The sequence below is a fragment of the Pelmatolapia mariae genome, linkage group LG14 (genome assembly GCF_036321145.2).
Source record: "Pelmatolapia mariae isolate MD_Pm_ZW linkage group LG14, Pm_UMD_F_2, whole genome shotgun sequence".
NCBI classification, from domain to species: Eukaryota; Metazoa; Chordata; class Actinopteri; order Cichliformes; family Cichlidae; genus Pelmatolapia; species Pelmatolapia mariae.
This window is the reverse complement of record NC_086239.1, coordinates 20,723,396-20,737,489: the sequence shown is the minus strand read 5'-3', so window position 1 is coordinate 20,737,489 and position 14,094 is coordinate 20,723,396. Positions and strand designations below refer to the sequence as shown.

The window sequence follows — 14,094 nt, the reverse complement described above, 5'->3', positions numbered from 1 at the left end:
GATAGCCGTATTGGTGGACAAAAAGCCTAGAGGATACAAAAAGGGCATTATTAGGGAATTAGCAAACCAGTAGCCCACTTCTTATGTCATCCTCATCTTTCTTTTTTTTTCAAAATCTTCAAATTATTGGTTATGTCACAAACACTATGCCATGCCTCAGAGCTGTGCTGTGTGTGAGTTGGACTTTTCATGCAGTAATACTACTTATCCTGTTGCAGAAAGCAGACCTGGCAGTCGCAGGCCTGACCATCACAGCAGAGCGTGAAAAGGTGATTGACTTCTCCAAGCCTTTCATGACCCTTGGTATCAGCATCATGTACCGCGTCCACCTGGTGAGTTAAGTCCCCCCGCACACACCTATTATAACTGATCGAACTGCCTCTCATACAGCTTGCGGATAAACCACAGCAGGCTGTCAGGCATGTCTAATGCCTGGAAAAGAAGCACTCTGCCTTCTGGCCTGTAGAGTCTTTTTCTCTCTCTTAGTCCGTTTAAATTCCTCCACAACTTCTCCCCTTTTACACCTTATTGCCTCTTTACCTCTCAGCTACTCGTTTTCCCTTTCATCTGCGTTTTTTCATGGGTCCTCTTCCTGCTTTACCCCTGTCCTCCAACATTACTTGCCACTTCATCCTTCTCCTCTGTGTCAAGTTCTTTTCATTTTTTTCTTTGTCCACCCATTTCCTCCTTTTGTTTCCGTGCCCCCCCCCCCCCCATCCTGCCAGCACCAGATGGCTCATTTTATGGTGTGAACTGAATGATAAATGTAACACTTTCACAGTTGTTTTCTGCTTGCTCTTTGATTGGATTTCACCATCTTATTCTCACAAGCAATGCCCTCCATTCTCTGCAGAGAGCAAGTCCAAGCAAGAAACAGCGAAACAACAGCAGTGCTGGTGGAAATGAGCCAGTGTTTGCGCACTTAGTGGCCCATTAATCATCAGTCCTCCCCCAAAACCCAAGGTGACACTGTGGGGGCCACAGTGGCACTGGCCACAGTCCGTGCTGAGGTGATCTAGCACGTGCGCAGGCTAACATTAGTGTAGCATCCCAAAGGGGCATTTTACTCACATTCCCATTCCATCTTGCTCCTGTCTCCACTACTTGTAAATCTCCCTCCGTGTCACCTTCCCATAGCCTGTGCACAGTACCCATAGGTGAGGCAGTGAGGCACTCAATTGAGCGGCAACAGTTGGGGAGAATCAATCGATGTTCGCAGCAGGTGCAGCGTTAAATGGGCTGCTGGGCAGCATATGACCTCTGAATTGGGAAGCAGGCAGGCGGGTGGCAGCCTGAGGATATGATATGGAGCTTATGTCCCACAGGGTTGGCACACAGAGCCAAATAGTTGAATTAGCAGAGACTTGACCCAGTTGACGCCAAAATTCCTGAGTAAAGCGGTTTCTATTAAGATAAGATGTGTGAAGTCGGTAGAGGAAGGTGAAAAGATAAGAGGGAAAGAAGACAGGCGTAAGTGCAGGTATCATCTCTCTTTGTCTCTTTCTCTGTCCCTCATTTCCTCACACTCTCTTTACTTTCCCATTGCCCCTTGGCATTTTCTTAGATCCGATTCAGAGTGGTCCCTCAGCATGCTCTAAAATTCGATATTTGAATTTCTGTGACTGCACTTGTTTAGTTCTAATCCACTGACTATTGATCTGAGGCACAGTGATTTCTACAAGGGGGTATACTGCTTATTTCAAACTTTAAATGAAAATTTCAGTCCAATCAATAAGAATGGCGAGTGCAATAAAATACAGCTGCCTGTTGGGTATTAATTATCCTCACACTATCGCCTGTTTAATCTCCATTTCTCTTCTTTGTCACAAGTATTGCATGTCTTTCTCACACTCTCTCTCTCTCTCTCACACACACAGACACACGCACACAGTTTTTTCGCTTTCATTATTTATTCTTATTTTATGTTTGTTGCGTTCAAAGCACACGTTTACATTCTTTTCAGTGAAGGCGATAGCTTTAACGTCAGGCGTAATCCTGTTACAAAGCTGCTGAAAATGTACATTTCCTGTTTGAAACACAGGTGCAGATTTGAAGTAACGCTTCACTGCCTCCACCCCCCACCCACACCCACACCCCAAACCCCCTCCCTTCCCCTCCACACCACCCACCCAGCCACTACAACAACTGTCACAGACAAGTTTTCTGTGGAGTGTTCAGAATTGCAGCAAATCAGTACATTTAATCACCTGTCACATGAGTTTGTATCTTCGTGCTATTCTCTGAAGGGACCGCTGTCTGTTATATCATTTCGGGGACACTGACTCTGCAATAAATAAAACTAAAAAAAAATCCAGACAGCTTGCATCTTGCCTGCATAAGAAGAGCACTACCTGTCTATATGTTTCAGCTGTCTCCCCTGAATGTTTTGTCTGGTTGGGGATTTGTAGTTGGGTGCTATTCGAGGCCATATAGTGTATTTTATATGGTGGGGTATTTGACATGCATGTAGCTTCAGGCCCTATAAATAAAACAGATTTCCTTCATACACAAATCAAAGAGAAGTTGGTGCAATATGAATCACTGCGGTTATGAACCCAGACACTACCTAAAGCGACTGTCAGCTTCATCTCATAAAAACCTTTCGTTGTCTTGCATTCATCATCTGTACAATATAAAAACCATATGCTGCATGCTGAAATCCCAGCACTGTGAGCGTCTTTAAATCTGTGCCAGTTCCATCTCCATTAATTCGCTGACTGTGTAACAAAGTATATGAGTGGATGTGTGCATGTTTGTGTGTATAAGAGAAAGAGTGCCACTTAATTAGACATAGGGGTTAATTAGGGGTGTGTAGAAGCTGTGTCAGATTCAGCAGCTGCCCTGAGGGTAGAGCGTAGTATAACGAGCTTTATTGACTCACTGGCCACAGAAGTCCTCAGACAAAATTACACAAACAAATGAAACCCTGTGCACAGAAATACAGACGCAGCTCGTGGAATTTAAAAACTTACCAGTTATGTTATTAGGGTTATTTTTAAATTCAGTTTTTTTCCATAATAAATCAATATTAAATTTAACACTAAACAGTAGGTTGTGTAATATCATTAAATTGTGTATATATGTGCTTGCCAAGCACTTTGTTAGGTACAACTGTGCAACTGCTCATTAATGCACAGGTTCTAATCAGCCACTCACATGGCAGCAGCTACATACACTTAAGGATGTAGCTATTCTAAAAAAAGACCTGTTGAAGTTAAAAACTGGGCATCAGAATGGGCTACATCAGCAGAAGACCATACCGAGGTCCCACTCCTCTCAACTAGCATAAAGAAACTGAGCCAATTAATCATACAGGTCCCCAAAATTGACAATAGAACCTTGGAAAAACATTGCTGAGTCTCAATTTCTGATGCAACATTCAGATGGAACGGTCAGAATTTAAAGTAAACAGCATGAAGCCACGGATCTATCATACCTTGTATCAGTTGTTCAGCATGCTGGTAGTGTGATGGTGTGGAGGATATTTTCTTATCATCGTTTGGTCCCTTTAGTATAAACTGAGTATTGTTGCTGACCATGTCCATCCCTTTATGACCGTTGTGCATTCATCTTCTGCGGGTTTCCTTCCCACAGGATAATGTTTTCGCGTCACAAATGTCAGATCATCTCAGACTGGTTTGAGATGTGGGATCATCTTGATACAGAACAGAGCAAAAGGCAGCCAACATCAAGAGAAGAGCTTTGAATATCTTCCATGAAGCCTGGAGAACTATTCCTGAAGACTCCTTAGGAGAAAGTTCAGGGTGAAGAATAAAGCTGTTCATATCAAATATTGACTTTCAAGCTCGTTAGGAATGTTTTTGCCTTTTAGATTGTATTTCCGTGGATGCATGTGTTTCATTAAACCATACATCTTCTTCCACTTTATCCGGGGCCGGGTCGCGGGGGCAGCAGCCTATGCAGAGAAGCCCAGACCTCCCTCTCCCCAGCCACCTCCTTTATCTTATCCGGGGGAACACCAAGGCGTTCCCAGGCCAGCCGAGAGATATAATCTCTCCAGCGTGTCCTGGGTCTGCCCCGGGGCCTCCTCCCGGTGGGACATGCCCGGAACACCTCACCCAGGAGGCGCCCAGGAGGCATCCTTATCAGATGCTCGAACCACCTCAGCTGGCTCCTTTCGATGTGGAGGAGCAGCGGCTCTACTCTGAGCCCCTCCCGGATGGCTGAACTTCTCACCCTATCTCTAAGGGAGAGGCCAGCCACCCTTCGGAGGAAGCTCATTTCCGCCGCTTGTATCCGCGATCTTGTTTTTTCGGTCACTACCCACAGCTCGTGGTCATAGGTGAGGGCAGGGACGTAGATCGACCGGTAAATTGAGAGCTTCGCTTTTACACTCAGCTCTCTCTTCACCATGACGGACCGGTGCAGCACCAATCCGTCTGTCGATCCCCGGCTCCCTTCTCCCATCACTCGCGAACAAGACCCCGAGATACTTGAACCCATTTCATTAAACCACTCTACCTATTTCCCATTTTCCTAGCAACATACAATGAAATAAGGGGTGTCTTGAGACTTTTGCACTAGACTGGAAGTTTTATTCTGTTATTTTGAAAGTAACCCTAAAACTAGTAGTGATGTGTTTTTTTAGTTATGTTAGAAGAGTTTCAGCAAACACAAAAGCACAGCTTTGTTTGTGTGCAAATCACTCAGACATAAAGCCAGACAACCCGGTGAGCTCAAGAGGCAGCAGGATGTTGTTATGAATATGACCCTGTGACCTTAGCCAAATCAACTGCTCTCCACAGATTGCCCCCGCGGCCATCTCAGCAGCCGTAACAACTGACAGCATCCGCTCTAACACAATTAGAAATGCACACACTATCAAAGAGCTTGGGGGGGGGGGGAATGGCAGAACATGGGGAGACACAGGGAGGGACAGGAAGAAAGACAACATAAAAGAGAATAAGCAAGAAATAGGTAGAAGGACATGAGGAAAGATGGAGAAATGAGAGCAAGTTAGCGAGCGACGAGAGTGTGAGAGTTGAAATGACAACAGGAAGTCTCCTTCGGTGAGTCAGTGTTCAGGCAGGAAGCCTCAGGGGGCAACGGTGTGGTATGAATACCAAGAGGAAAGATGACTAGGTGAAATCCTCAACTGGATAACCTCACCGGCTCCCTCTGCCACCCTCCTGGCATGTAGGCAGTCCCCCGAGAGTAACAGAGAGGGGGAGAAGCGGGAAATATGGAGGGACAGCGGGGAGTTGAGAGAGAACAAGGGCAGTGCAAGGTAAAATGAATGAGTTTTTCATCTGTGTGTTGAGATGAAAAAAGGACATATAGCTACTAAAAAAGGCAGCAATTTTTCACTATTTTATTTGTTGAGATGTACTCATAAAAGCAGGTCTTAAAGGATGTTTTGCCCTCTGTGCCACAGGTGCATTATTTTACTTCCTGGGATTTGCCTCGTCCCATATATATCATCTTAACATGGCCATAAAACTGCTATAAAATGATACCCCTGACTCTGATAAAAATCATTCAAATATGGCAGCAAGTACTTATGCTGTGAAGAGACACTCATCCAGTAAACATCTAATTTGGTCCTTGGTGTACTCTGTTTATATTTTATTACTTTGTTAATTATTTTCTAGTTCTAGTCTACACTTCATCGGCAACTTTGTGAGGTACAGTCATTCGAAGGCTTGTTAATGCAAATATCTAATCAGCCAATGCACAAGACATTTAACCTTGAAGCAGATGGGCTACAACAGCAGCAGACCACACCCGGTCACCCACTCCTGTCAGCCAAGAACGGGAAAATGAGGCCACAGTTTCCACCAGCTTACTAGATAGGGACAATAGAAGATCAGATGAACAGTGTTCGGTATAATTTCTGCTGCAATATTCGAATGGTACAGAAATAAAAGCATGGCTCCATCCTCCCTTCTGTCAATGGTTCAGGCTGCTCATGATGGTCTAATGGTGTGGAAGATATTTTTCTTGGCACTCTTTTTTAAACACCAACTGGTTTTAAACATCACAATGAGTTCACTGAACTTAAATGACCCCCAAAAAGTCACCAGATCTCCATCCAATAGAGCACCTTACAGATGTGGTGGAATAGAGAATTTTCATCATGATGTGCAGCCGACAAATCTGCAGAAAGTTAGCGGTGCTATCATGTCATTATGGAGCAGAATCTCTGATGAATATTTCAGGCACCCTGCTGAATCTACACCATGAAGAATTAAGGCACTTGTGCTGGCAAAAAGGTGGTCCAAACCAGTATTAGCAGGGTGTACTTCATATAGAGTCCAGTGAGTGTATAGCTTCTATTTAACAGTAACTACTGGATTAGTCACGGATGCTGTGCTTTCCTTAGCCAGCAGTCAATGTGCTTTTCTGTGCTGAGTGGTGGGTGCTCCCTGTGCGGTTGCCCAAGCACATACTGTATCTGCCCTGCTGTGGATGACTGACAGTTTAGACAGCTGCTGACAAGATTAGAAACACAGGCACACACACAAACACATAGGTGCTTGACAGTCTGTCATGCACACACAGACTCATCGTCCAATACAAAGAGAGACTGGACCACCTAAATAAGATTGTGATGTAAAGACTGAGAGGCACTTCTTGTTTTTTTTAATGAACAAACTCAATGTCTCTGAGAAATTACTAAATATATTCAGTATTTGCATGCATAATTTATTTATGAATAAATGAATGAAAAGGAGGTAAACCCTTGTATATGTTCTGCTTTATAATTTCCTTACATCACTGGAAATTCTGAGTCACCCTGCCCCGTGAGGCACTTCTGCTCAAACAATGTTTAGTGGTTCGCACAGCAGTTTGTGGCACAGCAATTTTGAACCCATCTTGATTGATTTCTTTTGGCAGCACAGCGAGCATTTACATATTAAGCACTTGATAAAGGTGGTATATCCAATATTTTAGAAAACAGCTGCCTATTTACCCATCCGACAGGTCCCAAGTACCATTAGCATTCACTTGGATTTCCCTTTCCAGCAATTTGTCAAATGTAAGTCCAGTAGTCATTGCTTTTCCGCTGTTTTGGTCCACACCAACTCCGAGGGGTGAAATATGGCTCCTTAGCTGTTAAACGCTCTGCTATTGTGGTGCAGATTGTATTCATGAGAACAGGAGCAGAGAGGAAATAAGGTAGTTAAGATCAGCGAGAGTGAGCCAAAACAGTAAAGTTGGCACGGTAAAATAAAAGCACTGCACCGAAAGGTGTTAAAGCACTGCTGAGCTGTGTGGAGTTTTAGTCGAGTGATCACACACCATGTTTTTCCATGTCACGAGATCATCATTAAATAGAGTTTCATTAAGCTTGCTCTTTCTAGTCCTTAGTTTGATCTAAAATGTTTTTAATACAGAAAAAAACTGGATAAACTATCCTATCTTTGGAAATATGCACACAGATTTTAAAACATTTTCATGCAGTTTCCATTTAGCTTATCTGAAGCTTTGTGTGCTCATTAATTTGTCTACTCCAGCTATGGATTGTTCCAGTTTCTAACTCTTAAAAAAAAAAAAAAAAAAAAAAAGTAAAACACTTTTGTCCCTTAGTCTCAAAGCCAATACATAAAAGCAGCAAAGTCAAGCTTTCTAAGCCTCAAACCTCCTACTGTTTTCCTGTTGTCCTTGTAATCTTCCTGTTGTCTCTTCCTAGCTTTCTCTCCGTCTCTATTTCTGAGATGCTCTCTTGCACCTTCACTTCACTCTGCCATCTGTTAGCACACTAGTCCCACATCTCTGCAGTGATCTTCATCTAAATAATAGCACCTTGGTGAAAACTTAACATGTGGACGAGCATGCCCAGCAGTTCACAAAGTGCTGGGTCAGCATGCATCAAACTGGACCAGCAAAACAGGAGGACTCATGTCAGCACATACTGCTGCTACTCCAGTAATGTGCCAACCGAAGGCAGCCTGGTACTGATGCTCACTTTACAATATGAATCTATACCTCTGAAATGGCCATTGTGTGTTTCAGCTCTGCACTATTCCATTCTCAGACAGCTATCGCGATCGTCATAAGCAATTACACTCTATAACGTGGACTGACATACGTTATGAGTGGCAGGCTGATTCGAATCTTGCTCAGAATTATACGGCAACTCTCTCCCCCTGCTTCTCCTGCTTTCTGCACCACTCCTATTTTACTCAGTCGGGCTAATATGCAAGTGATTACAGACGCATTAATGAATTTTCATCTCCGCACAACTCTGAATGGGGATTCGTTTATCATAACAAATGCCCACCAAAATAATTTCAGCCTCTTTGCCTCAAATTAAATTTTGGAGGGCCTCAGAAATGTATTACTGCAGCGTTTTGGCATGCAGGAGGTCTGGCAGGAATACTTAATTGAGTATTTTTTTTTTTTTTTGCATAAATGCAATTTGGGCTTGTTCACGTGGACTCCACGGCGGTGCCTTTGACACAGAAATGGACAATGAGGAATTTCTACACGACTAAACGTGTCCCTCTCATAGCAACACTTAGACAGTTGGTTGTTTGATCACCTCCATTATCTAAGCGTCCTGCTGGCCCTGACAGCCACCTCCATTTCATAGTCATTAACAGGCGGCGGACGTGCACTTGTGTGTAAATGGCTAATATTCCCCTGCTGACATTCGGTCGGGAAGGGTGTAAGCTTACCGTGCGCGTGTGAAATATGAGCAGGCACAAACACGCAAATAAACAAGCGGGTCCAATCATCCTGACTCTGGTTCACCAGTAATTGGTTTCATTTAGAGGACAATGTTGCATAATGAAACATTAGGAATTAGCCCCTATATTCCCATCGCTCTACTGACTGCCAACCTCATTTTAGCCACGTTATCTCCTGGTTACCAATGCACATTTATATGCAACACCCCATAGCTGCTTCAGCACAACTAGCCTTTTTAGCCAAGCCAGAGCTATCCCCACTGTGTACACGGCCCACTCCCGGTCATACTGCAAGTCAACTATAGGTCATGGAAATGAATTTGTCTTTAATGTGGTTCTAATGGTTTAGCTGATTATTTGACATTTCTCTCTCTCTACATGCAGACTTGTAGAGAGTAAAAATGTTGTCTTTTGTTAGTTTTGACCTCTGATTATTCTGTACGACTCACCTAGTAATGGATCTATCACAGCTTGTTGGAAGTTGTGAGAATTTTTTTTCAGTGTTGGAATGTGGGATATAAACCTCTTATCAGTGATGTCGTATTATCATACAGGCCTCTGCCACTCTATTGACAATTCATGGGAGACTGAGTTTGCGCTTTCATACAGTGCTGATCTGAATGTTTACATGCAAATGAGATTCGTATAATTAAAGTGCTATCAGTTTAGGACAGGAAAAACCTATGCTTATCGCATCAAAATCCGTTTATTTGCGGTCACAGTCACCTTTTCCATCTTCTCCAAATTACACAGGCACCAGTAAATGTTGGTCAACACACACCGAACTGGAGGTGGGAAGAAAGGGAAACAGAACTGAAATGCAGCAATCATCACCTTTTCTATGTTTCCTTCTTTAGTTTATGTCCAAGGAGACCAGTCATTCTGTGCATGTTGTCTTCCAGGGACGTAGGCCAGGCTACTTCTCCTTCCTGGATCCCTTCTCACCGGGTGTTTGGCTCTTCATGCTTCTGGCCTACTTGGCTGTCAGTTGCATTCTCTTTCTGGTGGCCAGGTAAGGAGCTCAACCATAAAATGCAGTCTGTACAGATAAGCGAGAGACAGGAGAAGAATGAGGCAAACAAATGGACTGGGTACAGAGAGTAAAAGCACACAAAAAAAGGTTTCTTTGGGCGATATACGGCGGAGGAAACAGGTGTTTGTTCACTCGCTTCTCTTTAGCCTCTGGTTGATCTTGAACATCACAAAGAAAGAGACGTTCTCCCACCAGTGGCAGGTCTCTAGCATCACATTGCCACCTGCTGGTCAAGGATGGCACTGCCACAAATGCTGCTGAAAATCATAATTTCCTTTGCAATGGAAATATTACTAGGTTACACTATATCTAATGAAGACGCTTTAATGCAAGAAAATGCTAATTGAATTCTGCAGCACCTTACAGAATCAAATTAAAAGTACCAAGACCTTCAAATATACCAGGTTTCTAAAGATAGTTCTACGGGTGGTCTTTGGTGTAATATGAAAATCACTTATAAATGTTGGATGAGGTGGTTTGATCGTAGCAGTTTTGGAGGTAATAATATATGTACTTCTTTTTTAGGTGTTTACTAAGAATAATTTTTCCACCCATGATCACAGTGGGCAATATGTTAAACGTCTGGGTTATTTAAAGTTTTTTGTCCTTCTTTTGAACTTTGTTGTAATTATTTGTGACTCAGAAAGAAATTCTATCTTTGCCACGTGAGTCACATGGCTCGTTGGCTCAACCCAGCACAGAACAGAGTTGTCACAGAACTGTAGCTACATCTGAGCACCCCAATTACACCGCCTGCATCCTCACACTTTAAGTAGGCAGAAGCGAAGCACAGGTTGGTTCTCCCTCTGCAGAGCCAAGGTGACTTTGTCCTCACTTGACTGAGTTGTTTTCTCCTCATCCTTCATTCCTCTTCCTATCTCCATTCCTCTCACTCCCCGTCTCTTGAGATTTGCTCTTATCAGAATACATAATCTAACTTTCATTCCCACTCTCTCTTCCCCCACAGGCTGACACCTTATGAATGGTACAACCCCCACCCTTGTTTAAAGGGACGCTGCAACCTGCTGATCAACCAGTACTCGCTCGGCAACAGCTTCTGGTTCCCAGTTGGAGGCTTCATGCAGCAAGGATCCACCATTGCTCCTAGAGCTCTGTCCACACGTTGTGTGAGCGGAGTGTGGTTAGTATTGGCTCCAGATGCACGGTGCAATGCGCAGGTTTCTCCATCATGGAATGCAATTCATCAGTAACGCATTCTTGAAGCTTAATTCCAGATTTCAAGAGTGAGATTGTGCATTTGTGTGCACACGAGGCATCGTTTGTGTCTGTCTGTCCGCCCGCCTTTGCAGCTAGAACTTTATCCACCCATTAATCCATCCGCCATATCATCTACTGAATATCCTGTCATGTCTTCTCCTCTCAGGTGCGCAGTTATTTTAATCCTTCTACACCTCCACCCAGATCATTTATCTTCATGTGTCAGCCTGCCCATTTACATACGTTTGCAGGTGAATACATATGTTCTTGTCCGCTGCCTTTCCCACACAGGTGGGCCTTCACATTAATCATCATCTCCTCCTACACCGCCAACCTGGCCGCCTTCCTAACAGTGCAGAGGATGGAGGTACCGATAGAGTCAGTAGATGATCTGGCAGATCAGACGGCGATAGAATATGGCACCATGCACGGTGGATCCACGATGACCTTCTTCCAGGTTAGAAGTTACACACATTGCTGTATATGCCACATTGTTTATCCTCCTAAATCTTCACTCACACATACATACACACTGTATGTAGGCACAGGCTCACTTCAGAGCACATGGAAGTCAATGGGTCATCTGTGGTCAGCTATCAGCTATCCTTTTCGTCACCCTCCTGTCCTTTATGTCTTCCTCCTCTAACCACAGGTTTTATCTGTTTCCTGTCTCTTTTTTGCCACAACCATTCAATATCCTTCTCCTCGGGGAGATGGGGCACCATCCAGGTCCCACGCTATCCTCTTTCATCTTTTGAGATTTGACCTCAGCGAGAAAAAGAGAAAGACACTGAGCAGGAGAAAAAGAGGGTGTTAGAGGGGAGAGAGACAGTGAAGGATGATCCTGGGCGAAGGGAAGAGAGATATTAGCCTTGTATTCCTTGGCGCTTTCAAGTCCACTGGACCTTAAATAACTCAGGGAAGACAGGCTAAGAGAAAGTAAAAGACAGGTGGAGATGTTAAGTGAAGTTTCTGTTCTGAAGTTTCTCAAATGGGAAAGAGGTGTGCTAATAGAAAAAAAGGGGGGGAAAGCGCTCTGATGTAACACTCCATCAGTCCTAAAAAAAGCAAACCAAACCAAACCAGAAGAGGAGATGCTTTGTTAACTGTCTCTCACTCTCTGTGCCTGTTTCTTCTGATCTTATCTGCTCTTTCACGCCTGTGCAGAACTCCCGCTACCAGACGTACCAGCGCATGTGGAACTTCATGCAATCAAAGCAGCCCAGCGTGTTTGTGAAGAGCACAGAGGAGGGGATTGCCCGTGTCCTCAACTCTAACTACGCCTACTTGCTGGAGAGCACGATGAATGAGTACTACCGCCAGAGGAACTGCAACCTGACTCAGATTGGAGGACTGTTGGACACTAAGGGCTATGGTATCGGCATGCCGCTGGGTGAGTGGAGGACAAAGTGTGGAAAATTGGAGGACACTTGAAAGTGACGGATAAGTAAAAGAAGGAGGAACTTGGTCAAGAAGTTGAAACATCTGATACAAGTCGCAGAGAGACAGAAGCCAGTTTGCCGGAGTAATGCGGGGGCAAGGCAGTTAGTGTAAAACGAAGTCAACGGAGGAGAGAGCTGATGGTTTCGCTTAAATGTGCTGTATAATTCATTCCCCTTCTTAGCTTCACTAAGAAGGGGAATGAAGAGCAGAAGCATTAGTTGGAGGATACACCATAAACGTCACATTGGAGAGTTGAATAAAAAAGTAAAGCCTCAGCAAAGCCAAACCATTAGCTGCTATCATGGGGCAAAATGATGCAAAAAGGGAGAAACTAAGAGAGCTTTAATGCTAGATTTTAATAGAGCAGCTGTTGCCATGCTGTGATGGGAGAAGTGAGGACAAGAGCGAGGGAATTTGAGATATTGTTCCTGTGAAATGTGAAACAGTTTCTGCGCGACGCTCGCTCGCTGCTCCGAGAGTATAAACATGGGGTTTACTTACACTTTGATCTCAGGTTGAGTCAAACACACCTTAAAGTAAACAAGATTAATTTCCATTCCTTTGATGTTTAAAGGATAGATAAGCCGTCTTTTTAGTGGATGATGGCGCTGTGACCTGTACAACATTGGAAGATCATTGTGAGCTCTTTAATCTCAGGTTTGAAATCTTCGTTTTGTTGGTTCAGGCAAAGCGTGGTGAAGTGACGCGCTCTCACATTTGCCACGGCATACCAGAGGAAAAGGAAGAAGAAGAAGTCAAGGAAATGTCACTCTTTGTTTGTACCGTGTCCCTCGTTTACTTTTCTCTTCCCTTCAGGGTCAGTGTACCGTGACGAGTTCGACCTAGCCATCCTCAAACTGCAAGAGGACAATCGTTTGGAGATCCTGAAGAGGAAGTGGTGGGATGGCGGCAAGTGTCCAAAAGAGGAGGACCACCGTGCTAAAGGTTTGTCTCTGCAGTTAAATCCACATCTTGGTTGATGATCCCAGAAAACACTTAAAGCTTATCCCGCCCAATCCCGGCGTCTCTCCAGGTCTAGGAATGGAGAACATTGGTGGCATCTTTGTGGTGCTGGTGTGTGGCCTGCTGGTGGCAATCTTCATGGCAGTGCTGGAGTTTGTCTGGATGTTAAGGCACGCGCCAGGAAATGAGGTGAGAGAGGGCTATCTAACCTGCATCTGCTTTGTCTCCCTCTCCCCTCCCTGGCACCTTCCCCCTCGCGGAGCTGCTAGGCTTTACCACAGTGCGCAGCTTTGACAGGAAGTTATGAGCACAAACCAAAGTAATACCTCGTATGTTTTTTGTATTCATAGCAGAGAAGCATCCATTCTTACCATATACATATTACACAGAATAATCAAACTGTACAGTAAAAAAAAAGATCTTGTTTTAGTTATATTTACAGGGTGCTGCAAATCTTTATCTCAGCCTTAATCTAGTGACCTTATTTAAAACACAGTTGCTGTTGTGTCCACGATTGTCAAAAACTACATGTCCTTCTCACCATCAGCAGTTGAAATATGGACAGTAGAGGATTAGTCGTGGCAGTCAACTAGAACTTTGCGCTAAGAATGGACTTCAAGCAAGGGCGTCAGATTTGTTTTGGAAGTAAAAAGAAAAAGACAATGCTTTCTGGAAATGTCAGGACCAAGAGTCACTACAGCTTGGTCACACAATGTTGGTTATTCAAAGTAACAGGGGACAAAACAATGATAAATGACACCTGAAACACTTAAAAGTGCCACG

The 14,094-nt window shown here is 44.0% G+C and overlaps 1 protein-coding gene across 3 annotated transcripts in view; it reads left to right on the top strand.

Moving 5' to 3' along the window:
* The window catches only part of grik4 (glutamate receptor, ionotropic, kainate 4), a 342,449-nt gene that overhangs the window by 322,453 nt on the left and 5,902 nt on the right, over positions 1-14,094 (top strand). For all 3 annotated transcript variants that reach the window (XM_063492892.1, XM_063492889.1, XM_063492891.1), the window contains 7 exons: positions 219-332; positions 9,557-9,666; positions 10,655-10,828; positions 11,197-11,362; positions 12,073-12,298; positions 13,165-13,293; positions 13,382-13,500. In XM_063492892.1, the coding sequence (XP_063348962.1) occupies positions 219-332; positions 9,557-9,666; positions 10,655-10,828; positions 11,197-11,362; positions 12,073-12,298; positions 13,165-13,293; positions 13,382-13,500 (1,038 nt within the window). The remainder of the gene's footprint in view (positions 1-218; positions 333-9,556; positions 9,667-10,654; positions 10,829-11,196; positions 11,363-12,072; positions 12,299-13,164; positions 13,294-13,381; positions 13,501-14,094) is intronic.